The 26,640-nt window shown below is 52.7% G+C and overlaps 1 protein-coding gene and 1 pseudogene across 1 annotated transcript; one reads left to right on the top strand and one right to left on the bottom strand.

Moving 5' to 3' along the window:
* Positions 1-494: 494 nt before the first annotated feature.
* On the top strand, positions 495-6,186 carry LOC123346029 (annotated as a pseudogene).
* Positions 6,187-9,286: 3,100 nt separating this feature from the next.
* On the bottom strand, positions 9,287-24,616 carry LOC123346024 (killer cell lectin-like receptor subfamily B member 1B allele C). The gene is made up of 6 exons (XM_044983218.1): positions 24,532-24,616; positions 18,175-18,270; positions 11,861-12,052; positions 10,714-10,868; positions 10,107-10,219; positions 9,287-9,491 (listed from the first exon to the last, which is right to left on the bottom strand). The coding sequence occupies exons 1-6, from the start codon at positions 24,614-24,616 to the stop codon at positions 9,368-9,370; spliced, it is 765 nt and encodes a 254-aa protein (XP_044839153.1). The 3' UTR covers positions 9,287-9,367.
* Positions 24,617-26,640: the final 2,024 nt, after the last annotated feature.

The raw sequence follows: 26,640 nt of genomic DNA, 5'->3' as shown, positions 1-26,640 counted from the left end.
CAGATGACAATCACTGTAGAGAAACCAGGGCAGTTCTAGCACTGCCAGCTCTAACCGACCCTGCTGTGCAGGGCTGTGGCTGGGCAGATAAAACATTGACACAAGCCAGCCAGAGTAACCCTGAAAACTCTCTCCCCAGGTAAACTCTCGAATCCAGACATACAGAGGACTCCGGAAAAAGGACAGAGAATAAGGACGTTTCAGCAAACTGGAATTGATTTGGTCAGCACCTGCTGAGGCCTCATTGACACTGCAGATAAAAGCAGGGTCACAAATTGAATGAAGCATTTAAAAAACAAACACAGCCCAGAGTCCATGTCTGGGCAAAAGTCACAATCCCATTGTATTGGGAAGGGTTTTCTCCGATCACATCACATAGCCAAACCATACTTGTGGTGTAATCTAATGAGCTGCTTTGAAACTGTGCCTAAGAAGGGCTCTGCCGGCACCGCCAGACCCACTGTGAAGAGGGTGTTAGTTACCGCTGGCTCCAGATGGTGGTTCAGGTGAACATGTCACAGCTTTTGGAGACGAAAAAGATGGTGAACGGGTCGTGTCCTGCTGAGACAATGGAGCCCCATCCACTCCTGGGTTCCCAGGAAATCCACGTGAAACAAAGCAGAACAACTCACGTGCCCATCACCCCCCAGGATGGAGAGAGCTGCACAATCTGCCCTACAGGTACAGCTGCCTCTGTGGGGTCTTTCTTACCCTTCTCCTGTCCAACCCGCATTCACTCAGCGAGGGCCTTTAGCTCCCTCTAGTGGCTGGTCCATGTAAAAGACACTTACAAGTCCACTATTAACTTCAGTTTAGCACCTTGAGTTTAGGCAGTACAGGTCTGTTGTTATATCCAGAGATTTCTAGGTCAGTCCCTACATGTTCAGTCTAATTCTTTCTTCAGTGCTAGGTAGGCTGGTCAAATATTTTCCATCAATTTTTTGGGAGGTGGAAAATTCCTTTTTCTAACTAGACAAATTTTTTCACTAAATGTTTTTTGTTGTTGTTGTTTCCTTCAAAAATTTTCAGGATTTTTTTTTCCTGATGGAAAAAATCTAAAACAAACAATTAAAATCTTCATTTGAAATGGGAAAGTTTGTTTTCAGGGAATGTTTTTGTTTGAAAATAGGAAAAAAATCAGTTTTTGATTTAAAATTTTGGGGTATCCCTCCCCCCTCTCTTCCTTTTTAAAGGCTCTTTTTCACTAGAAAACATTTGAAGGGTCAAGGGAAGTCTCTGAAAACCTCAAATGAAACCCCTCATTTTTTATCATTTTCAAAAAGCTTGAAATTATTTCCTCCTCCCCCTCTCCCAAAATTTGGAAAGAAAAATTTTATTTCATTCTCTCCAAACTTTTTTGTCAATTTTTTTCCTCCAAAATATCATTTTTTAAAAATAAACCAGCCTTAGCTATTGTGGTTAATCAGTGCAGGGTCCAGTCCTCTCTGCTCTAGCAGCATCATGAGCGTTAATGGCTCTTTCTCTTTCAGGTTTATCATCTGGGTTGAAGCCAGGGACATAACATTTAGTAATTGTGAGCTTGGTTCTCAGTCTCATTCTGATCATCATCCTCATCCTTTTAAAAAACAAACAAACAAACAAACAAACCAAAAAAAAAACAGTTCCAGCTGTTGCTGTTAATAAGAGTAGGACCCAGCTCTTTATGCTCTAGCAGCAGTGTGAGCATTAACGGCTGTTTCTATTACAGATTTGCAATCTGGATTGAAACCATGGGCACGTCACTGGGCAGTTCTGAGTCTGGTTCTCAATCTCATACTGTTCATCCTCATCATCACCCTGACAGGTGAGTGTGGAGCTTGCACTGATCCTGTCTCTGTGTCTTGCACTCAGTGCTGGAAAGGTCACAATCCCTTCCCCCCGCCCCACAGCCCACCCCTGCTTCAACAGTCACATCAGACTCTGCTGAGCCCGTGACGTTTCTGTGGGGTCTCCCCAGCTCCTAGTGTCCAGCTTCTGTTGGCTGTTGGGTAACTCTGCTGTGTCATCCAAACACACCTGGTTACCTAGGGCTGCAAGTCACTGTGTTACTTCCCCTGCCTCCAGTGGGAGGGATCTGTACCTGTACCTGGCTGGCTGTCAGCTCCCTGACCCCACCAGCCTTTCAGCCTCACAAGCCCTCTCCTCCCGGCTAGGCCAGCCCTGGCTTTGCCCTGCAGGTAACAATAGCTGCACCCCAGTCCCTGCGTCCCTTTGCAGCGCTCCCCTGTGACATCCAGCCCTGACACTGGCTACTCACAGAAATCCCAGCTCCTCTGCCCCCAGAGATGCATCATGCCCCCATTTACCAGTTTTACCTTAAACCACCGCTCCTGTATCACACCCAGCCCTTGTGAGCGCGGCTAATAAACAAGAGGATGTTTGTTCAGGAAAGAATAAAGATTTAAATAGAAATGAGAGAGCGAGATGGGAACAAACGGTAACAACACAAAACAAAGTCATAAAATACAAACCTGGGTCTACACTCACCATTCCTGTCGAATAAAACCACTTCCCCCGCAAGTCCAGTCTCTTGCCGAGCTGGCCGGTTTCACAGGCACCTGGATCCAAGCGGTCCTGAAAGACCCCCTGCTCCTCCTCAGTGAATGGATCCAGTGGGGCTTTCCCCCTCCTCTGGTATATTCAAACAGGGAGACAACAGCGCCACCTGGTGGCTGGTTGCCTCTATTCTATACCTAGCAGCTCACCTGTAGGTGCACAGGGGGTAACAGCGCCACCTGGTGGCTGTTTATAATTATCTCATTGGTTGGTTGATACCATACGAGGCCTCACGAGTCACCCCCTGGCCTTTTTTCAGAGCACAGTTTTGTGCCCACAGCTCACTGCCCTGGTATTGCTTCTCCCACAGACCAGCTCTGCCAGTCAGATGTCAATGTGCCTGATGTGCAGGTGCCATCAGGTGTCTCAATGGCAGCATCTGCGCCTGCAGCTGCAGCAAAGGAGACCAGTCCAGGGCTGGAAATGTGGCTCCAAATTCACAGCTGGCGTCGCTGTGGGGAGCTGGTGGGTGGTGCTGGCCTCTCTCTGGTGTGAAGGGGAACCTGTCTAGGCACAAGGTCAGTTTTCCAGGGTGTGTATGTGGGGGGGGGGGGGCTTGTTGCCGTGGCTACAGAGGGAGAAGAGTAAATCTCTCACCCTGCTACTTTTTCATCTCCAGCAAAGAAACCTGAGCCGTGTCCAGCTGGTGCTGCCTGTCCAGACGGCTGGGTCGGATACCTGGGGAAGTGTTACTATTTCTCACTGGCTAGAGCAGACTGGGCCTACAGCCAGAGCAACTGCTCTGCCCTCGGTGCCTCCCTGGCTGTGTTGACACCCAGCAGGAAATGGTGAGACCCAGATTCTGGGCTGCACAGGGTGGGGGGGCAAAGGCGGCTTTATGCTGGGTTTGCCCTGGGGCTGCCATGGGCCCAAATGCAGCTTGAATTTAGGGCAACTTCCCACAGCCACTTACACAGCCCAGAATAATTGGAGCTCAGAGTGCTCCACTCACACTCCACCTTCCCCGTTCACTGGGGATTGAGTCGGAGCAGTGTGGGGCTAATATGACGACCCTCTGCTCCAGGGGAATTCCCAGTGGGGGAATCCAAATGTTTTCCAGCCCCTTTAATGTGACAGGAGCTGCGTTGCCAACCCAAGTGTTCAATAATCATGAGTTGGGATGCCCAAAGCCATGAGACTGACTTTAAAATAACAACTATGAGGAAGTTCAATGTGTTTTCTGGGGTCGTAGCTTTTAGGGGGTCACATTGACAATTTTTTTCTCAGCACCATGAGGGCTAGAAACTTATGAAAGACGAGAGTCTCTTGGAATCACCTGACTCCAGGAGCTGGGGTGTTAAGAAAAGCATCAAATAGCACAAGACTCTATGCAAAATTGCGAGATTTGATAAGAATGCAGGAGTGTTAAATGCCTGGAATGCAGTTGAGAATATGAACAAGAAGCTGCTAAACACTGGAGTGGGTTGAAAATCGGAATGTCCATCAGATGGGAAATTCTGGTATTTTGACATTTTTCTATCCTGAATCAGGGGAAGAAGTTGTCACATGCAAACTTGTCACTGAGTTGGGGGTTCATTTCTAGGGGTAGAATTTCCAGCCTGGACCACCTGCCCAGAGCCCTGTGCAGGTTGTAGAGAGCCCAAAGACACAGGTGTGTAATGTGTATTTGCTTTTACTTTTTGAACAAAGGATTTCCTGATGTGCTATAAAGGATCCTCTGACCACTGGATCGGCCTCTGGAGGGAACCAAACCAATCCTGGAAATGGGCCAATGGCACCAGATTCAACAACTGGTGGGTCCCTTTTGCTTCTATTAACTCAGTAAATGTTGCAGCTCCAGGGCCGGCTCTAGGCACCAGCAAAACAAGACAAGCAGGTGCTATGGGTGGCACATTTGCAGGGGGCAGCATTTTGGCCATCTTTTTTTTTTAACTCACTTCCTCCCCTCTCACAACCCTGCAGAAGCGGAGCCACGGAGCAGCTGGGGATCCATCATGGGAGCTGAGAACTCATGGGACCCTGGGAGCTGTAGTTCCTTGCCTAGCTCCCTGCCTATAGAGCCAGACCTGGAGCAGGGAAAAAACCACATTTCCCAGCAATCCCTTGGCAACTATCAACAGGAAAGGGAGGGGTAGGGAGTGAGGTAGCTGAGACCTCATGCTGCAACTTGCTGTGAGTCGAAAGGGGTGGCACTGTGAATGGGGAACAAGTGTGCCCAAGGGGTAGAAGGCTTTGCCCCAGATACCCCCTCCAGAAGACTTCCCCAGACTGGCTTAGGGATACTGGTGTGACCTCACCTTGCAGCCCCCAAAGAAGGAATTGGGTGGACCAAATGGACAGTGCCCCTCTCTGTCTGAAGCCTAGCAAGGGAGGTATGTGGCTCCCACTAGAATTATAATGAAAAGCAAGGAAGGGGGAGGCTCTGCTTGGGGACTTTGGCAGCTTTAGATACAGTACCAGGCACGTAGGAGGATTTCCACTTATGAGCCACGGAAGCAGAAATTGACTTTTCCTTTCCAGATTTAGCTAATATTCAGAAAGGGAATCTAGCACCTGCCTTCCAGATTTGAACACCTCAAAACTCAGGAGTGCTCAAGCTCAGTTTGGGCAGCTGTTACTTCATTTCTCCCAAATCAAATATACTGATCCACTGTAACTTGCTGTAGAAAAGTAGGATAAAATTGAGCAAGAAATGCTTCCCAGTGGCCTTGAGGACTGAAATTGCTATTTTCAACAGCCATTGCCTTTTTTGTTTTGTGGTTTTTTAAAAATTTTTTATTTATTTAATTATTTTCAGTTTTATTTGTTTAACAGGGAGACAGTGATACTGCATTGGCAAATTCCCTGTAGTAAGATAGAGTGGAACAAAAGAATAATAAAGGCACCTCAACTTTTCCTCATTTATAGAGGACAGTCTTACAATATGGATCAGAGATCCTCCAATCACACAAGCTGAAAATTGTTCCCCTTTACGGCAGCTCTGTAACCATATGGGAACCAATCTTGTCTGTGTTCTGTGCACATCCAAAATTCCTGCTGAATGACCCACCCTGGGAGCGAGTTACCAGTGACCCAGGGCTGCGGTGGCAGTGGGGAGAGCCCAGGGCTGGGGCAGCAGGGGAGTGGGGGGAGGGCACTAATGGGGGGGGGGTAACGGGGGAGTCCAGCACTTGGGTGGCAGGGGGTGTGGGTGGGGGGAGAACCCAGGGCTGGAGCATGCGGGGGGGAGCCCAGGGCTGGGCTGGGGGCAGCCAAAATTTTTTTTGTTTGGGGCAGCAAAAAAACTAGAGCTGGCCCTGCTGGGCTCATGGTTAAGGCCCAGGGCCGTGTTTTGTTAAACTGGGTTAAATTCCTGGCTCTTCCACAGATTTGCTGTGTGACCTGGGGTGAATCGCTCGGGGCTGGATTTTCACGGCTAGTCGAAGCTGCTCTAACAGTTGTCGGGTTTTTATTATTATTTGTTGCTGCTGCAGGTTTCCAATAGCGGGACGAGGCCTGTGTGCTTTTGCGGACAATGGCGATATTGTCAGTTCAGGCTGCTCCAGGGAGGGACACTGGATCTGCAGCAAACCAGCGGAGAAACCAGCAGGCAGAGCAAAGTGACTGACCCTGGATGCGTCGGGCCTTGTCCTGTCAGTGGGGCTGGCCCAGCTGCCTCAGCGCGTGGGGAACTGGACGGGGCTGGCGAAGGGGGACAGCCCAGCGGCAAGGAAGAGAGACGCTCGCTGAAGGACATCAGGTAGCTCCTCCCCTCGGAGCCTCTGGCCCCCATTGGCCCATTGGGGCACTGGGGTGAGGGTGCGGATTGGCCAGCAGCCCCCAGCTCACTCTCTGGCACAGAGACAGGAACCTTTTGACTTGGAAATCAGCAGGGGAGCAGCCAAGCTGCTGTGTCCCTCCTGTCAGGTCATGGCCAGGAGTAACCTAGGTGTCCCAAATCCCGGCCAGATTCAGCTGCCAGAGACAGGGGCCAAGCGTGCCAGGAGGCAGGTACAGTGGGAGAAGGACAGAGCCCCTCTCCTTCACCACCCTGCAGGCTAAATTGGGGGGGGGGCACTTGACTTTGCATGGCCCCCCTATGCATTGCCTATGCCCACATGTGTTATGAGCATGATGGAATATACCTGTGAGCAGATGTGTGTGAATGGGGGAGGCGGGGTGCAGGGAGGAGAAAACCTGGGGTATCTCTTCCTGTCCATGCACAATCCCCAGGAACAACCCCTCATTAGACAAAGTGCCAACCACACCTGCCTTAAGCACCATGTTAAGTATTAGGAGAAGAAAGATTATTTGTATTTCACTAGAACTTAGTGGCACTGTCACAGGTGCACCTCCTCCTGCTTGCTGTGGGAATTAGCTTGAGGCCAATGCCCTCCTCCAGTTTGTGCACCGTTCCTCTGTCCCTGCTTCCACCTACAGCCCCTCTCTCAGCTTCCAGAACCGCAGCGTCCTCATCATGACTCAGCCCTTAGGCTCGGTCACAATCCCTGTTTCCCACTTCCAGGGCATACACATCGCAGTCCCATTGTCCAGCCACTTCCCCACCAGTGAGTGGGGAGGTCCCAGGCCCATCCCCTACGCTGGGTCCCAACCCAGGGACCTTAGATGTAGCAGCCTCCAGCTGCACCTTTTTAACTCCTCTTGTTACTGCTGTATTTCCCACAGCCCCAGCCCCTTCTTTGCCCTCACCTGCTCAGCCCTGCAGCCAGCCAGGAGCTGTCATTTGCTCCCCACTAGCAGCTGCTCTGTTCAAGATGCTTAGTGCTTACATCTCACAGTCCTCACTCCTTGAGCTCCCAGCAGCAGCTGACCTAACCTGGCCCTGCAGCTCCTTTTATAGAATCTCAGGGTTGGAAGGGACCTCAGGAGGTATCTAGCCCAACCCCCTGCTCAAAGCAGGACCACTCCCCAGATTCCCCCCTCCAATCGGCCCCCTCAAGATTGAACTCACAAGCCTAAGTTTAGCAGGCCAGTGCTCAAACCACTGAGCTATCCATGAGCCCACCACTAAGCCTGGATTGGCTGCTCCTGGTATCCTTTCCCTGATCGGTTGTGCCTTCTGCAGCCTCACCTCTGCTCCTTCTGGGAAAGGGCATGGCATGGTTAACCCTTTCTATGCCTGTGTGGGGCAGGCAGACCATCACCTTCACCAAGTACACAAACATCCAGTGAGAGGCAGTCCCTGCCCCAAAGACTTCACAGTGTAAATCAACAAGATGGACAAAGGAGTGGGAGGAGACACTGAGGCATGGAAAGGGGCAGTGACTTGTCCATGGTGACATAACAGGTCAGAGCCAGGAATAAACCCAGGTGTTCCGAATCCCAAACCAGGGTCTGGCCGCTCTGTGGCCCATCAACAATAAACACACTCAGCTTTTGCACGGTTCAACAGAAATCTTTACTGTCCGTGCGATAGTGATAATCCCTTGCTCGGATCTAGAGCTTTCCAGCAGTAGAGCTCAAAGCACTTCACCAAGGAAGGTCAGTGTCAATATCCCCATTTCACAGATGGGGAAACTGAAGCCCAGAGCGAGGAGTCACCCATCTGGCGTGTACCATCCCTGCCTGTCAGCCTGTGCCAGGCACACTAGAGAGGGCCCAGCAAACGTCAGCATAACCCGTCTGTAGCAAGGCCAGGAATAAAACCCAGACCTTCTGTATCCCAGTCCACTGCACTATCCACTAGGCCGGACTGCCACCCTCCAATGACAGTGTCTTCAGAATGTTGCCTTCGTCCAGCCCTAATGACCAAACCCGGAACAGGCCAGCGCTCACCAACCCTGTCTCCTCTGCAGACTGGACCAGTTCCGTCCTGTTGCGCTCACAAGCCCAGCTGTGTCGAGGAGGAGAGAGGCAGGCAGCTCCTACTGATACCCGGGTCTGTTTGGAAGGTCACCTCTCAGCCTGGCCAGTCAACCTGCCCTCCAGCTTTCCCAGTCCATCTCCTCCTGGGCTGCTGGGCCCCTGAGTACCAGGGCGTTCGTTAGCCCCCAGGCCTCCCTGTGGTGCTCCCTGCACTGCCACCGAGCAGCCCCACCCTGCTCCTCTGACACAGATAGTGACCCCAGACATCACCCAGCAACACGCAGGGAAAGGCTCCGGTTGGGATCACGGGTGGGGGTGGGAGGACAAGGTTCCTTGTAAAAATCCTCCAAGGAGGTAGCAAGTGGACAGTACATCAGCATGGTCAAGCTCTGATGAAGCTGAGACCCCATCATTAGTGACAGGAGTTAACAATCCCTTAGGGCAGGATGGGCAGAGGTGCGTCAGGTCACAGGCCGGATGGGAGCAATGGATGGGCTGTGGAAGAGAGCTCAGAGTGGGACCTGACATAGGTGAAAGGAAATGAATCGGGGTGAAATACAAACCCAGCTCCCCAGCTGGTGTGAATGAGCTGCTGCTCCACTGGAGGCAGTGGGCCCAGAGCCCCAGCGGGGACGCACTGGGTCTGGGCTGATGTACATGGCCTGGGGATCTGGGGCAGACTCTTCTCCCCCAGCCCTGAGGGGGGGGGCGAGGGATAAATTGCCCCAGGGCTGTGCAGAGCCTGACACCTACAGCCCAAGTCCGGCCCCCACAGCGCTCTCCAGCCCCTGCTGGAACATACGAAGCCAGAGCTTGGAATCGCTCTTCTCTAGGCTGAGGTACCATTGGGAGCCAGGACTCCTGGGTTCTATTCCCAGTGCTGGGAGAAGGGGAGGGGGCTGGGAGCCAGGACTCCTGGGTTCCATTTTCCACTTTGCCACCAATTCTCAGTGTAATGTGGGCAGGTCAGTGTCTGTGGCTCGGTTTCCCCACGTGTGACATGGGGCTAACGGTGACGCGCGCTGAGGTCTCCCCCGTATCCTGTTCAGAGTGGGACGGCGTCTCTCTGGCAAATCCACTGAAATGCAGAGCTGCAGCTTTGCGAACGAATCCGATTCCCCTTCACCGCCCCACAGCTGTTCCCCTCAGTCGGGCCTGACACCGGGAACCTGCCGGACAAAGCAGAGGGCCCCTGTCAGCGCGGGTGGGTCCATCACACGCAGTTGGTTGCGGCTCTTCCCTGTTCCAACGGGATCTGCAGCCGTCGTTTCCTCCAGCTCTGCCCTGGGGGCTGCCCCCTCTCCCCACTGGCAGGGCCCTAGCCAGGGTCTCGAACAGCCTCTCCCTGCCCAGAGCCCAGGGACCTGCTCCAGCCTCCTCCTCCCTGCCGGGCTAGACCCTGTCCAGCTCCCTCCCCTGCTCCACGTCTCCTCCCCACCGGGCTGGGCCCACGCTGTCCCCTCCTGGTCCCTTCCTGTCTCTGGCTGCTCTGTGTCTCCCCCTCCCCCCTGCCCCATTGTCTGGGGGGTCCCCAGGGCTCTGGCCTGGCCCCTTTGCTCTTCTCCCTCCACATCCCGACTCTGGGCCACCTCCCCCACACCCAGGGCTCCAGCTTCACCTCCTCTGGGGAGGTCTCGTCATCATCTCACGCTGAACACACCATCCCCAAACTCCTGACCCTCCCTCCAAACATCCTCTCTCCTTTCCCCCTCCCACCAGCCCTGGCTCTGGCCCCTTCTGCACACGGAGGGGAGGGAAAGGGTTTGACTCAAGGAATCACTCACTGGGTCTGATCCAGCCGGGAGCCGTCCAGCCAGGTCCAGGCCTTCTCCGGGGAGGGGACGGACAGTCCGACCCAGAACTCAGAAATGCCTCGTGTCAGGTCCTGTAGGGACTCCTGCAGGGAGTGTGGGACAAGCAGCTGGGAACCAAAACCTGCTGTCGGTTCTTTTTTGCAACTCTCTTTTCTTGCATTCTTGAAAAACGTCTACATCAGAACCACTGTCTGTCTAGCCCCCTTCATACGCCTCCACCATCCACCCGTCCCTCTCTCTCCACCTACCCGCTCACCCCCATTTCTCCCTCTGCCTCTCTCTCAAACACACCCACACACCCAGCCCCTCTGCCCCAGCTGAGTTGTCTTTGGAATACATACGAGGGGGATGGTGTGTGCCCCTTATCCCAGGGCTGGTGATTTAGTCTGGGATTGTCAAAGCTGCTACAGTGTTTGGACACGCTGTTATTAACAATTAATGGGAACAGGGTATCCAGATCCCCTAGGCAGCTTTGCAGTTCCCAGCCCTAAAGTGTATCTAATGAGCAACTTGGACTCTGCACCCAGGGCCCCGCCCTGCAGGGGCAGCTCCAGCAGGAAGGTACCGTCCCCTTTACCAGCTCCTCCCGGTCCCGGATCACCAGCAGCTGGGAGCCCCTCACTGAGCAGTTGGTGCGGCTCTCGCTCCACGTTTTACTTCCTCTGGAGACCCAGTAGCACTTGTCCCCGCGCAGCTGCCAGTCCATGGGGCAGAGTTTGCACCCGGAGCCCCCTGCAGAGAGACAGGTGTCATTAATGCTCTGAGCCCTCTGGGCTACTCCCTTCCTGTGATTGATTAGGGATAAAATGGTTTTAAGTCCCCTTTGTGCTCCCTGAAATCTGGGGCTGGGCTGGGCCCTGGTGTCAGTTAGAGCAGCCTCAGGGCTGCTCTGCCTTATCCATTGCTCCTATAAGGACCTTGGGAAGCAGAGAACACCCATAGTGTACTCTATTCTAGCCACCCCCTCATGTGCCCCTACACTGGGAGCTGGGCACAGGGTGAGTGCAGGGCCCTTATCATAGCTCCATATCAATTGCGGAGGCCCCAGTGCAGCGGGGAATCTCATGGGAATGTGTGCATCCATTTTAAGTCTATATTATTCTGCCAGAGTGGCCTGCAAGGGGGATAACTGAAGATGCAGTGGTGGTGGTGGTGGTTAGTGGAAATCTAATGGGGTATGGGGAGGGGATCTGAAAACATTTGGATATCCTGGTATTAGATTGTTTTAAAACCCACGATTCATACCCCATTGAGCAGTACCGGGCATGGCCACTAGATGTCACTGCCCTACAGTCTCCGCAGAGGCCCCAGGCCCACTCCCAGCTGAGGCAGGTACATTCGTAGCCTGGCACCCAGGGGCGGCTCTAGGATTTGCGCCGCCCCAAGCACGGCGGCATGCCGCAGGGGACGCTCTGGCGGTCGCCGGTCCCACGGCTCCGGTGGACCTCCTGCAGAAGTGCCTGCGGAGGGTCCGCTGGTCCCGCGGCTCCGGTGGAACATCCGCAGCCATTCCCGCGGGACGCCGCCCCAAGCGCGCGCTTGGCGCGCTGGGGTCTGGAGCCGGCCCTGCTGGCACCGAGCGTGGCTGGTGGCAGATTGGTGCAGCCAGCAGGGGGCAGCGTGTCCCTGCCCTGCAGGATCCCCAGGGGCTGGGACGGCAGTTGGGTTCCCACTGGCCATGCCCGGGGCGGAGGGCAGCTCAGAGACACACACGCTGGGGTTACCTGCTGGGCCAGGCGGGGCCGAGGGGCACAGCTGGGATCGGACACGCTCCAGGCGGGCGCTGCATTCTGCTGTGCTGGGGTCTCTGCTCCCGGCTCCGTCGCTCCCAGGGGGTGTCGCTGTGTCTCTGCTCCCAGCTCCGTCGCTCCCAGGGGCTGCCGGGGTCTGTCCTTTCTCAGACACCAAGTGGGAAACTGCAAAACAGCGTCAGTGGGAATGAGGCACCCGGTCAGTGTTGTGGGGGTTGCTGGTAAAAGCACCAGCACAGAGCCATGCGGAGACACAGGGCCTGCCCCAAAGCCTGTTCTGCCCCATCGCCACTGACTCCAATGAGCTTCGGAGCGGCCCCAAAGGGCCCTGGTCTAAAAGAGTGGCTGGGATTGAAAATTCGGTGGGGGTTGGGTGCCTAAATCCCTTGAGCCTCTTTGCAAACCCAGCCCAGTGTTTGCATATGTCTAAGTTACCCAGCCCCCATCACCACAGTATCAGAGCACCTCCAACTTTCTAATGGCACAAAACCGAACACCCCTTCCCCACCCCTTCCCCAAGGCCTAGCCCCTGCTTGCCCCATCCCCCCTCCCTCTGTTGCTCGCTCTCTCCCACCCTCATCCCCTTTTACCGGGCTGAGGCAGGGGTTGGGGTGAAGGAGGGAGATGATGGCTCTGCCTGGGGGTGCAGGCTCTGGGGTGGGGCCAGGGATGAGGAGTTTGAGGTGCAGGAAAGGGCTCTGGACTGGGGTAGGGGCAGGGCCAGCGCTTCCATTTAGGCGACTTAGGTGGTCGCTTAGGGTGCCAGGATTTGGGGGGGGCGGCATTTTGCTCCGGTGGACCTCCCGCAGATGTGCCTGCAGAGGGTCCGCTGGTCCTGCGGCTCTGGTGGAACATCCGCAGCCACGCCTGCGGGAGGTCCACCGGAGCCGCGGGACCGGCGAGCCGCCGTGCTTGAGGCGGCGAAAGAGGCTAGAACCGGTCCTGCGCCTAGGGCGCCAAAAACCCTGGCGCCGCTCCTAGGTAGGGGGTTGGGGTGTGGAAGGGGTGAGGACTTTGGCTAGGTGTATGGGCTCCAGGAGGGAGTTTGGATGAGGGAAGGGACTCCAGGCTGGGGCAGGGGGGGTGGGGTGCGAGGAGGATGCAGGCTCCAGGAGGAAGTTTTGGTGCAGAAGGGGGTTTCGGGTGGGTTCTGGCGGTGCCTACCACAGCTCCCAGGAAGTGGCCATCAGGTCTCTGCAGCCCCTAGATGCATGGCTGGCCACACGCTGCCCCCCAGCTCCCATTGGTCACAGTTCCTGGCCAATGAGAGCTACAGAACTGGTACTCGGGTGGGGGCAGCACGCGGAGCCTCCCTGGGTGTCCATGCACCTAGGGGCTGTAGGGACCTTGCAGCCACTTCCAGGAGCCGCACAAAGTCAGGGCAGGTGAAGCCTTAGCCCCAGGCCCCCACTGCGCTGTCACCCAGACTTTTAATGGCCCAGTTGGCAGTGCCGACCAGAGCTGCCAGGGGCCCTTTCGACTGGGCATTCTGGTCCAATAGTGTATGCCTGGCAACCCTAGTCTGTACTGGATTTAGCCTCCCAACCACCCTGTGAGGCAGATCACAAGGCTGTTATCCCCATTGTACAGGTGGGGAAACTGAGGCACAGAGCACCTTGAGGTGGAGAGGACCAGCCTGGGTTCCAGGCTTTGGACAGGCCACCTGAGCTGCCCCTCGGGGGCTGCAGGTTCAATATATTGTAGCCCCCATTGCTGTGCATCCTGCCCTGCCAAGAGGAGGGGCCAGGAGCCGCGTGGGCTGAGGTGTGAGATCGCACAGGAAGCTGAGATGATGGGCTGCAGCCGTGTGGGCGTCAGGGCAACAGTCACAGCTGCTGCAGACGTTGCCTTGGTCACGAAAGTGCTCCCAGCCAGTGGTGGGTGCTCCTTCCTCTCCAGTGCAGATGCCCTGATTGATACCAAGGTGAGGGGCATAGCATGTTTGTCTCGGGGTGTATCTGGCCCCCGTCACTTCCCATCTGTGTCTCTCACTCACATACCCTGTGACGCAGGGGAGGATCATGGGGACAGATTATTCAAGGGGTTTAGGCACCAAAAGCTGCAGAGAGGCAGGGGAGACACTGTTGTTTTCTCTCTATGGTGTAGGAAAGAAAGTGAAATGAGGACAGGAGCTGTCTGGGCAGTGAGGGGGCGATTCAACTTCAAAGAGCATCTAAGTCAATGGAAAGTTTTATTAGACGCCCACCTGAGCTGAGGGCCCCATTGTGCTGGGCGCTGCACAGACACACAGGGAGAGACAGTCCCTGCCCCAGCTGAGATCAGGGCCCCGTTGTGCTGGGCGCTGCAGACACAGAGCGAGAGACAGTCCCTGCCCCAGCTGAGATCAGGGCCCCGCTGTGCCGGGCGCTGCCCAGACACACAGCGAGAGACAGGCCCTGCCCTGAGAACTTACAGTCTACATAGACAAAGGAGGCATGATCCACATATTACAGATGGGGAAACTGAGGGCCAGAGCAATTGGGTGACTTGGTCACACAGGCAGAGCCATACATTGATTCCCAGGGCCTAGAGCTAAGTGCTTACAGCATAAGGGTGGGGAGGGGAGGAAGAAATTTATAATCAGTATGAACGTGTTGCTCCTCAATCCCTTAGGGCAGGGGCAAGCAACCTATGGCATGAGTGCTGAAGACGGCACGCCAGCTGCTTTTCAGTGGCACTCACACTGCCCGGGTCCTGGCCACCGGTCCGGGGGGCTCTGCATTTTCATTTAATTTTAAATGAAGCTTCTTAAACATTTTAAAAACCTTATTTACTTTACATACAACAATAGTTTAGTTCTATATTATAGATTTATAGAACGAGACCTTCTAAAAACGCTACAACGTATTAGTGGCACGTGAAACCTTAAATCAGAGTGAATAAATGAAGACTCGGCACAGCACTTCTGAAAGGTTGACGACCCTTGGCTTAGGGGCTTCTGAAAACCTCTCTCTAATTAGACAAAGCAAACATAGGTTAGGAGAAGGAATAGAAACACAAAGGTAAACTAGAACCCTCAGGACCGGATGCTGAGATAAAGTTTCTTGACACCTTAAATGACTGCTTCTTGGAACAGCTGATCCTGGAACCCACCAGAGGCGAGGCAGTTACTGATTTAGTCCTCAGTGGAGCACAGGATCTGGTCCAAGAGGTGTATATAGTTGGACCACTTGGTAATAGTGACCATAATATAATTACATGGAACATCCCTGTGGTGGGGAAAACTCCACAGTGGCCCAACACTGTAGTATTTAATTTCAGAAAGGCAAACTACACAAAAATGAGGAAGTTAGTTGAACAGAAATTGAAAGGTTCAGCACCAAAAGTGAAATCCCTGCAAACTGCAGGGAAACTTTTTAATGTCACCATAATAGAGGCTCAACTTAAAGGTATGTCCCAAATTAAAAAAACATAGTAAGAGACCAAAAAAAGAGCCACCGTGGCTAAACAACAAAGTAAAAGAAGCAGTGAGAGGCAAAAAGGCATCCTTTAAAAAGTGGAAGATAAATCCTAATGAGGAATATACAACGGAGCATAAATATGGGCAAATGGAGTGTAAAAATACAATTAGGAAGGCCAAAAAAGAATTTGAAGAACAGCTAGCCAAAGTCTCAAAAAGAAATAGCAATTTTTTTAAAGTACATCGGAAGCAGGAAGCTGCTAAACAGCCGGTGGGGCCACTGGACGATCGAGGCGCTAAAGGAGCACTTAAGGACGATAAGGCCATTGTGGAGAAACTAAATGAATTCTTTGCATCGGTCTTTATGGCTGAGGATGTGAGGGAGATTCCCAAACCTGAGCCATTCTTTTTAGGTGACAGATCCAAGGAACTGTCCCAGATTGAGGTGTCATTAGAGGAGGTTTTTGGAACAAATTGATAAACTAAACAGTAATAAGTCTCCAGGAGCAGATGGGATTCACCCCAGAGTTCTGAAGGAACTCAAATGTGAAATTGCAGAACTATTACCTGTAGTTTGTAACGTGTTATTTAAATCAGCTTCTGTGCCAAATGACTGGAGGATGGCTAATGTGATGCCAATTTATAAAAAGGCCTCCAGAGGTGACCCCAGCAATTACAGGCCGGTAAGCCTGACTTCAGTACCAGGCAAACTCGTTGAAACTATAGTAAAAAACAAAATTGTCAGACACATTGATGAACGTAATTTGTTGGGGAAGAATCAACATGGTTTTTGTAAGGGGGAAATTTTGCCTCAGCACTCATTAGAATTTTTTGAGGAGGTCAACAAACATGTGGACAAAGGGGATCCAGTGGACATAGTGTACTTGGATTTTCAAAAAGCCTTTGACAAGGTCCCTCATCAAAGGTTCTTAAGCAAAATAAGCTGTCATGGGATAAGAGGGAAGATTCTCTCATGGATCGGTAACTGGTTAAAAGATAGGAAACAAAGGGTAGTTATAAATGGTCAGTTTTCAGAATGGAGAGAGGTAAATAGTGGTGTCCCCCAGGGGTCTGTACTGGGCCCAGTCCTATTCAACATATTCATAAATGATCTGGAAAAAGGGATAAACAGTGAGATGGCAAAATTTGCAGGTGAGACGGGACTACTCAAGATAGTTAAGTCCCAGGCAGACTGCAAAGAGCTACAAAAGGATCTCACAAAACTGGGTGCTGGGCAACAAAATGGCAGATAATATTCAGTGTTGATAAATGCAAAGTAATGCACATTGGAAAACATAATCCTAACTATACATATACAATGATGGGGTCTAAATTAGCTGTTATCACTCAAGAAAGAGCTCTTGGAGTCATTATGGATAGTTCTCTGAAAACATCTGCTCAGTGTTCAGCGGCAGTCAAAAAAGTGAACAGAATGCTGGGAATCATTAAGAAAGAGATCGATAATAGGACAGAAAATATCATATTGCCTCTATATAAATCCATGGTACACCCACATCTTGAATACTGCGTGGAGATGTGGTCACCCCATCTCAAAAAAGATATATTGGACTTGGAAAAGGTTCAGGAAAGGGCAACAAAAATGATTAGGGGTATAGAACAGCTTCCGTATGAGTAGAGATTAAGAAGACTGGGACTTTTCAGCTTGGAAAAGAGATGATTAAGTGAGGGATATGATAGAGGTCTATAAAATCTTGACTGGTGTGGAGAAAGTAAATAAGGAAATGTTGTTTACTCGCTCTCGTAACACAAGAACTAGGGGTCACCAAATGAAATTAATAGACAGCAGATTTAAAACAAACAAAAGGAAGTATTTATTCACACAACGCACAGTCAACCTGTGGAACTCCTTGCCAGAGGATGTTGTGAAGGCCAAGACTATAACAGGGTTCAAAAAAGAACTAGATAAATTCATGGAAGGTAGGTCCATCAATGGCTATGAGCCAGGATGGGCAGGGATGGTGTCCCTAGTCTCTGTTTGCCAGAAGCTGGGAATGAGCAACAGGGGATGGATCACTTGATGATTCCCTGTTCTCTTCATTCCCTCTGGGGCACCTGGCATTGGCCACTGTTGGAAGACAGGATCCTGGGCTAGATGGACCTTTGGTATGACCTTTGGCCATTCTTATGTTGATTTGTGCAAGGTCACTAGGGTGACCACATACCAAGTATGAAAAATCGGGAAAGGGGGTGAGGGGTAATAGGAGCCTATATAAGAAAAAGACTCAAAAATCAGGACTGTCCCTATAAAATCAGGACATCTGGTCACCCTAAAGGTGACCCAACAGATGTGGGAGTAGAACCTAGGTCTCTTAAAGACAATACATTCTTTTTAGATATCTGGTTCCCTCACTGTGTCTCCATTGTTGTGACTGTCTCTTGCTTTGTATGTATTGGAAATTCCAATATTTCAACATTTGTTTATGTCCCTAAATTGGGATGAAAAGTGAAAGTTTGGAAAAAATGAGGAAAAATGTTGATGAAACTTTCACCTAATTCTCCTCACTCCCTCCCATTTTTCACCCAACTGCAGAGCTTTTCAAATTTTGAACTTTCAAAATTTAGGGGGTATTTTGAATTTTGAAAAGATAGTGACAAGATTTTTTAAAATAATATATCCATAAAATGTCCCGTTTATTTTTAACCAGTTCTAGTGTATGCCTGGATCTACCTATCTATCCATCCCTATGCACACCTACCTGTCTACTATCTAATTTTCTCTCTATGTTACAGTCAAGCTCTTTGGAACATCAAAGAAATGTACCAGCTAGTGGGAGGGGATCCACAATGGAGTTCTGGAGGGATGGGACAATCCATGCTATACACTGATGGACCCGCACAAATAAACACGGAGCTGTCAGCTACTCACCCCAAATCCCGAGCGCTATCACAGCAATCACCAGGACAATATTCCCAATCCATCCGACCCACAGCGCTGTCCGATGCCACTGGGGAATCGGGGGACCTGTAAGAGCCAAAGTCTGGTGATCAACAATTGGCATCTAGTGTAGGAAAGACCATTTCAAAGAAAAATACGTCCCTGATCTTACAGTGTGGGCAGAATCCTACGCCCATATGGAGTTTATTACAGGATTGGGGCCTATATGCGCAACTGTTCATCTTGTTTTCCTTTGTAGGCCAGTCTCGGATGACTTGAGAGCTGCCTGAGTTTTTTATGGAAAGGCAATGGGGTGAAATTTTGGCCATTTTTTTGACAATGGGAATTTTTATGAAAATTTTGACATGTTCTCAATCTTTTACATTTCCTGCATTTTTTACATGAAAACTTTCCTGCCTTTAATTTATTCCCCACCATATTGTTTGTTGTTCTTCAGGTTCTTTGTTATACTGCATTATTCTTAGTCTTAATTATTGTCCATTTTCTTCATTATGTATATTGTCAATTTGCATACTTTGGCAGTCATGTGCAAGCCAATGGCAAAGTCCAGGAGGAAATAATGTCACAAATTGGCAAGGCAGCAGCTGCATGGACCAGATTAATCAAGATTTGGTCATTGCAAATCTACAGTTTGAAGACCAAACTATGAATGTTCAACTCAACTGTTATTTCCACCCTAATGTATTGATGTTAAAGCTGGAAATCCACCAAAGGTGTAGCCAGATGTCTAAATACCTTGGAAAGCAAATGCCTTAGAACATTACTAGACTTTAAATGGAATGAATTTGTAACAAATGCTGGGATTCATCAGTGAGTCCAACACCCAGAGGTGAAAATAAGCCGGCACAAGCCGGTACAGCATACCGGCAAGAGCCAGTACACCGTGCCGGACTGCACCGGTTTTCGCTGCAGTGATTTAAAGGGCTCTGGGCTCCCCGCGGCGGCAGTCACCAGAGCCCTTTAAACCCCCTGCCCGCGGCTCCGGCGGCCGAGCTGAGACCGGATTTAAGGGGCTCTGGGCTGCCGCGGCTGCGGTCGGCCCAGAGCCCTTTAAACCCCCCACCGCAGCTGAGATTTAAAGGACTCACAGCTCCCCGCCACCACGGGCAGCCCAGAGCCCTTTGAATCCTGGCCGCAGCTCTGGCGGCGGGCTGGGGCCAGGATTTAAAGGGCTTGGCGCTCCCCTCAGCGGCAGGACCTCTTGGCCCTTTAAATACCTGGCCCAGCCCCGCAAAGCTCAGGGTTCCCCACGGCAGCCAGAGCCCTGGGCCGTTTAATTTGCCCCTGAGCTCTGGGGGCCTCCCAGCTACCTCTGCAGCTGGGAGCCCCTGGTTGATTTAAAGGCCCTGGGGCTCCCAGCCACAGCTGGTGCCCCAGGGCCTTTAAATCTTGAGGGCACGCCCCTTCTGGATGAGGCCACGCCCCCCTCAGGACTCCGGCAGTACTGGTAAGTCCTGTAAGTTACTTTCACCCCTGGCCAACACCTGATCTCTAAGTTACCCAGAACACAAGTTGGGAAGATCTCTGATGCATGTTAAGAATGAAGTGAAGCATCGGCCATGGGCAGCTAGAGGAACATGCAAAAGGGGCCTAGCAGAGAGAGAACTTACAGAACGTAACACAGAAGACATGCCAAGAAAGGCCCAGGTTAGCCAGGGATGGTGGAGCCTGGGTCGTGCCCTGAGCAACCTACAATGGCCGGGCAGGATTCAGCATCACTATTGTTATTTTGCTTTCCCAGATTTGATTTTTTAAAGGTTTCCCATTTGCAACATTTTTGGCTGGAAATATTCCCATGCGTAAACATCTTTGGTTGGGTGTTTTCTGTTTCCATTTTCAAGGTTTAATTCTTATGTTGCATTTCCAAGCCTGATTGGTCAGCTTAGTTACATGACACTGCTTTTTTTTCCCCCAAACTGACTTTCAATCAAAAAATCATAGAAATCAGTGGCGCCGGAACTGGGTGGGGGCAGGGTGGCTATGAAGGTGGATGGGCCTGGCCTGTTCACTTTTCGCCGGAGTGGACCCCGCTCCCTTCCCCTCCTCTTCTTCCTGAGGCCCCACCCCCTGGCCAGGCCAGCGTGGAGCCCAGCTGGGGAGCCCGGGCAGTTGTAGGAACTGCACAGACCCTCCACTTGCCCTGGGTGCAGGGCAGGGCCGCCTGGGAGGGTGGGGGGAAGTGGGGCAATTTCCCACAGGTGCCCCATGAGCCCTGGCCCGGTGGTGGTCTGGGTCTTTGGTGGCAGGGGGCCCTTCAGTGCTGCCGAAGACGCAGAGCGACTGAAGGGACCCCTGCAAGGCCTGGACCACCACTGGGTGAGTACAAGTGCCGCAGCTCCCCCGCTTTGCCCCAGGCCCCCTGAATCCTCTGGGCAGCCCTGGTGCAGGATGGCTCAGCCCCCAGCCCGAGTCCCTGCCTGGCCCAGAGCAGGTGGAAGTGGAGGGTCTGTGCTCGCTCTGCACAGCTCCCCAATCCACAGCCCGGCCATCGTAAGAGCCATGCCACAGGCAGTTGTGGGGAGCCGCAGAACCTCCACCTGCCCTGGGCAGGAGGCCTGGGGGGCAGGGACACAGGCTGGGGGGAGGGTCGGTACCACGGTTCCCCACAGCTGCCCGCCCGGGTCTTATCATGGCTGGGCTGCAGCTCCAACCCTCCCACCCCCATGCCAGAGCTGGGTTGGGGACAGCCATGCAGGCAGCTGTGAGGAGTGGGTTGTGTTTATACCTTTCTCTGCAAGACTGAAGAGCTCATTATTAATTATTGGTTCTTCATGTGAGTACTTATAGGCTGTCATCACCCCTTAACCTTCTCTTTGTTAAATAGATGGAGCTCCTTGATTCTATCGTTATAAGGCAGGTTTACGAACCCTTTAATCCTTCTTGTGGCTCTCCTCTGACCCCTCTGCAATTTATCAACATCCTTCCTGGATTCTGGGCACCAGAACTGGACACAGGATTTTAGCAGTGGTTGCACCATGGCCAAATACAGACGTAAAATAACCTCTTGGCTCCTACTCGAGATTCCCCCATTTCTGCATCCCAGGAACTCATTAGCCATTTTGGCCACAGCATTACACTGAGGGCTCATGTTCAGCTGATTATCTCCCATGACCCCCAAATCTCTTTCAGAGTCCCTGCTCCCCAGGGTAGTTTTCAACCGGACACCTGGTCAAAAAGGGATCCTGGCAGCTCTGGTCAGCACCACTGACTGGGCCATTGACTGTCTGGTTGGTAGCGCCACACAGTGGGGCTGGCAGGCTCCCTGCTAGCTTCCATGCTGCACGGCTCCCAGGAAGCAGCTGGCATGTACCCACTCCGGCTCCTATGTATAGGAGCAGCCAGGAGGCGCCGCACACTGCCCCCACTGCTCCCATTGGCTGGGAACAGGAGCGGCGCCAGGGTTTTTGGCACCCTAGGCAGAATTTGGGGGGGGCGTCATTTTGTGCGCGCCCCATGGGGCGCGCAGGAGCTTCCAGTTCTGCTCCCGTCACGCCGCCGAAGAAGAACCCTCCGCCAAAATGCCGCAGGAGACAGCGGCAGTCACTGAGCTGCTCAATTGCCTGCTGCTGTTTTCCGCGGCACGTCGGCAGAAGGTCCTTCTTCGGCGGTGTGACGGGAGTGGAACCGGAAGCTCCCGTGCGCCCCATGGGGAGCGCACAAAATGCTGCCCCACGAATCCTGGCGCCCTAGGCGACCGCCTAGGGTTGCCTAAAGGAAGCGCCAGCCCTGGCTGGGAACCGCAGCTAATGGAAGCAGCAGGGGCGGCACCTGCAGACGAGGGCAGCGCGCAGAGCCGCCCGGCCACGCCTCTGCCTAGGAACCAGAGGGGGGATGTACCGCTGCTTCCATTAGCTACTTCAGGTAAGTGCCAGCCAGATCCTGCACCCCCTCACCCCCTTGCACCCCAACCCCTGGCCCCAGCTCTGATCCCCCTCCTGTCCCCAAACCCCATGATCCCAGCTCAGAGTACCTTCCTGCACCCCAAACCCCTCATCCCCAGCCCCATCCCAGAGCCCACACCCCCAGCTGGAGCCCTCACCCCTTCCTGCACCCCAATCCTCTGAGCCAGCCTGGTGAAAATAAGTGAGTGAGTGAGGGTGGGGAGAGCAAGCAACATGGGGCGGGGGGATGGAGTGAGGGGACAGGGCCTCAGATAAGGGGCGGGCCATGGGTGGGGCCTCAGAGGGGGAGTGGGGCAAGGGTGTTCGGTTTTGTGTGAGTAGAAAGTTGGCCACCCCACTGTACGTATGGCCTGCATGGTTTGTTCCTCTTGGAGTCACTCATGTCAGTGAGAGACTAGTTCAGCAAAACATCCTTATTCAGCAAAGAACTTGGATGTGAGTTTAATTTTAACAGTGTGCTGCGGTCCCATAGACTGTAATGGGGCTTAAGAAAATTGTTAAAGAGAGGCACGTGCGTTAAGTGCTTTGCTGAATTGGGGCCTTACAAAAGGCACCGACTTCCCCTCTAGCTGGGAGGTGCTTGACTCCCCACAATCTGCCTCCAGCCCTGCCCCCATTCCACCCCTTCCCCCAGACCCCCACCCCGCCTGTTTCCATCCCTGCTCCGCCCCGATCCTGCCCCCATTCCACCCCTTCCCCAAGCCCCTGCCCCCTCCTCTCCTGAGTACACCCCAGCCCCTCCCTCCCAGAGCATCCCGAATGCCACAAAACAGCTGTTCATGGTGGGAGGTGCTGGAAAGGAGGGGGGAGCTTGCCTGCCGGTGGGTTCTGTGCAACCCCTAATTTTTTGTAGAATAATTCTATTCAAAGCAGGCGTCTGTAGGTGAAAATCTCTGGCCTGAGCTATGCAGGAGGTCAGAATGATACATACAGACATGTAACATGTATGAATCACAGACACCTAGCGAGAGACATGCCCTGTCCTGAAGAGGCTGGGTGCATGGGGATGAAATTCACCCCTGTGTAGAGAACCAACACAAAAGCCAGACACCACTCTAGTCCTATCTTGCAGGCTACAAGTGGGATATTGGCCTTTACTTCGGGCCCTCTGCAGAGATGTGAATTTCCCCCACAGACATAGAGGCAGTGAGAGGAAACAATAGCTTAAAAATAGCCGGTGTGAAGTCAGAGCTGCCCAGAGGGAGGTTAGAACCGCAGGCTTCTTGAAGAGTTTCTTAAGAAGTGTTTTAATGCCATGCGTTGCAGAGATTCTGTGCAGCACAGAAATTGCAGCCCTGGGGATTGGCTTCTCCAAAACAGCTCCAGGTGTCAATTAGAGCAGCCCTGGGGTTTCTGTAATTTATGGACAGTCCCAAGTAACTGGGATTGTCCAGAGCAGCAGAAATTCTTGTTACTTCTCCCAGACCCACCCTGGAAACCCCCATGCGCTAGAGCTTTTGAGGTGGGGCCAGTGTAGCTGCACCTGCACTGGGGGAAATTCTCCTCTCGCCACTTGCAGCAAACTCCTGCCCCTGTGTGCTGCCGGTGGAAAGTATAGGGGCCGGGGCTGGCTGGGTGAGGAGCTATTTAGTAAAAATTGGCTCCAGCTGTGGGGGGCTGAGCACTTCAAACATCTGGCCTTAAATAAGGACCCACCATATGCAGATTCCCAGTGCAGGGGCTTACCCCGGACGCCCAGCCTTCCCCGCCCAGCCAGCGCTCATCAGCTTCCAGTAGCAGCTCTAGACTATGGACCATTACAGAGGATGCCTGGCTGCAGCATTACAGTTGTACTTATCAGCTTTCCTCTGAAGGACACGTTCACTACAGTTAGCAGCCCAATGTCCTGTGTGAGATCAGGGCGCTGCTGCCCCGGGGGCTGCACAAGCATATAGGCAGAGACAGCCCCTGCCTCAAAGCGCTAGATGGGAGGGCAAAGGAGCCTGGACTAGGGGTCAGGTCTGCCGAGGGCCAGTGCAATGCTGCTAGCCACCAGCCCCCGCTGCCTCAAGAGCGCTTGGAGTTAATGCAGTGCCTACGGCTCATCCCCACTCCAGGGAGGAGTCTGAGCAGTTTTTTATTCTTGCCAATGCCCTGGTAGCCTGAGTCCATCCTGCAACCATCCACAAGCCACCAGCCAGAGCTCTTGGTCATAACTGGAGAAGTGCCATCTAATGCACCGTCCCAACTGATGAGTGGGTGCATGGACTTCCCCTTTCCACCCCAGGCTCCTGCACCGAGAGCCCCGCACACAGAAGTGAGCTGATCGAAAGTGTTGCAGCCACCTCCCCAAAAGCCAGAGGGTTCCCCCTGGCACAGACCTGCTCTGGGGCTGCCATTGAAAGCAATGATCTACCCAGCAAAATCCATCCTTGGGTTTACAATGACACCCCCCCCCACCCTCCGGGAAATAAAAGTCACTTACCGAGGGGCTGAGCTGAAAGGGGCGTCCTGGAGCCGGGAAAGCCAGAGGGGAGGTTCAGATCGGCGTAGACTATTTCCCCTGCCATGATGCAAGTGGCTAATAAGAGCACCTGGCTGTGTTTCTCAGGGCAGCCTGACGCTCGGTATGTGCATGAAATTGACCTCAGTCGAACATCAGGAAGTGCCGCCTCCGAGAGCTGAATTCCACTCCTCTCACGTGTGACTGCGAAGGGTCCCTTCTGAGCGAGGGCTGTCTAGGTCCTGCAGCCTTAAACCCATGTCACTGGCCTTGAAATGTAGAGACTGGCGCAGTCTTGGGCCAGGGACTTCAGACACACCATAGCTTTCAGGTAGCTGTTGTAGGATCTAGTCACAGGGGCTAAGTTACTGGGCTGGGAATTAAAACTCCTGGCTTCTGATCTGAGTTCTGACCTTCTGTGTGAATTTGCACAGGTCATAAATTGTGAACTCTTCGCCGCACTGACTTCCTGTGTGTCTGTGCAGCGCCTGGCACAACGGGGCCCTGATCTCAGCTGGGGCAGGGACTGTCTCTCCCTGTGTGTCTGTGCAGCACCCGGCACAACGGGGCCCTGATCTCAGCTGGGGCAGGGACTGTCTCTCCCTGTGTGTCTGTGCAGCGCCCGGCACAACGGGGGCCTGATCTCAGCTGGGGCAGGGACTGTCTCTCCCTGTGTGTCTGTGCAGCGCCCGGCACAACGGGGCCCTGATCTCAGCTGGGGATCAACTCCCATTGAAATTAGGTGCCTAAATCCTCTGAAGGTCTGGCCCTAAGTGACTTACGAAGGTTACACACTAAGGCTAAGTCTACACTTAAAACATTATATGCAACCATGTGATTGCGTAAACCATCTCCACCAAAGGCGTAGCTCCCAGTGTTGGGAACCTGTCTACACTGGCGCTTTACAGTGCTGAAGCTTGCTGTGCTTGGAGGGATGAGTTTTCACACCCCTGAGTGGGAAAGGCTCAGCGCAGTAGCTTGCTAGTGTAGACAAGCCCTAAATTAGTGGGCGAACTTTGTAACCAGATCTCCTGGGTCCCAGTCCAGTGCATTAACCAGGAGCCCAGCTTCAGTTCTCTTTTTAACACCACGTGAGGACATTGGTTCAGCCTGGGAATGATTTACCCAGTGCCGCCGGTGTGCCTGGCATTGTGCTGGTGAAAGGTTTTCTGTGATGTAGCTTCAGAACGGATCAATATCACTAATATGGTTCACAGAGTTCAGCAGAGGGTCTAACAGAAAAACAAACCAGCCAGACTGGTTATTGACTGAAGTCTGAGATCATAAATTTTGCAAGTGTGGCCTGAGCACACATCGGAAAATATTACTATCATACCACAACCGGCCAGCCGAGAAAGCTGTCGAATGACAGTGGTTAACAAGTATTAACAGGGCTCTTGGGCCGGATCCCCACCTGCTGTGAATTCACCCTGTTTCTGTTGGAATCAATAGGGCCAGAGAGCCCCCGCCAGTGCAAAGTCATTTTTTCCAGTGTGCAAAGTCACGCACATTGGGAAAAGTAATCCCAACTACTTAGACATAATGATGGGATCTAAACTGGCTGTTACCATCCTACAAAGAGATCTTGGAGTCACCACAGATTGTTTTCTGAAAACGTCCACTCAGTGTGCAGCAGTCATCACAAAGGTTAACTGAATGTTAGGAACTTTGAGGAAAGGAACAGAATATCAGACCGAAAATCTAATGCACCTACATAAATCCATCCACAGAGCTCTTCTTGTCACGGGATGGAACCAAAGGAGTTATGAGAATTTGAGCTCAAATCCCCACAATTCCCTGAGAGCAGGAGATGAGCATACACCTTAGGTGCGGGAGAGTCACAGCTGCCTAGGGGATTTGGACAACCCATTCCCATTAATTGTTAATACTAGGGTGTCCAAACCTCCTTGCAGCTGTGTGTCATGGAGTTCCCGGGCGATGCTCTGGAACTGCTCCCCATCAAGCCAGTCAGGACTTTGGGGAGCCTCCTCTCCCTTGGAGCAGACTGTCTTCAGGCCAAGAAGCTCACACGGCTTCACCTCCTGGGTCTCTCCTTGGAGCATTCAGCATATGCCTCTCCGTGTGCTTCCC

This window comes from Mauremys mutica, chromosome 12 (assembly GCF_020497125.1).
Source record: "Mauremys mutica isolate MM-2020 ecotype Southern chromosome 12, ASM2049712v1, whole genome shotgun sequence".
In the NCBI taxonomy this organism is placed as follows: Eukaryota; Metazoa; Chordata; order Testudines; family Geoemydidae; genus Mauremys; species Mauremys mutica.
Note: the sequence above shows the minus strand (reverse complement) of the source record. Positions and strands in the feature narration are given on the sequence as shown.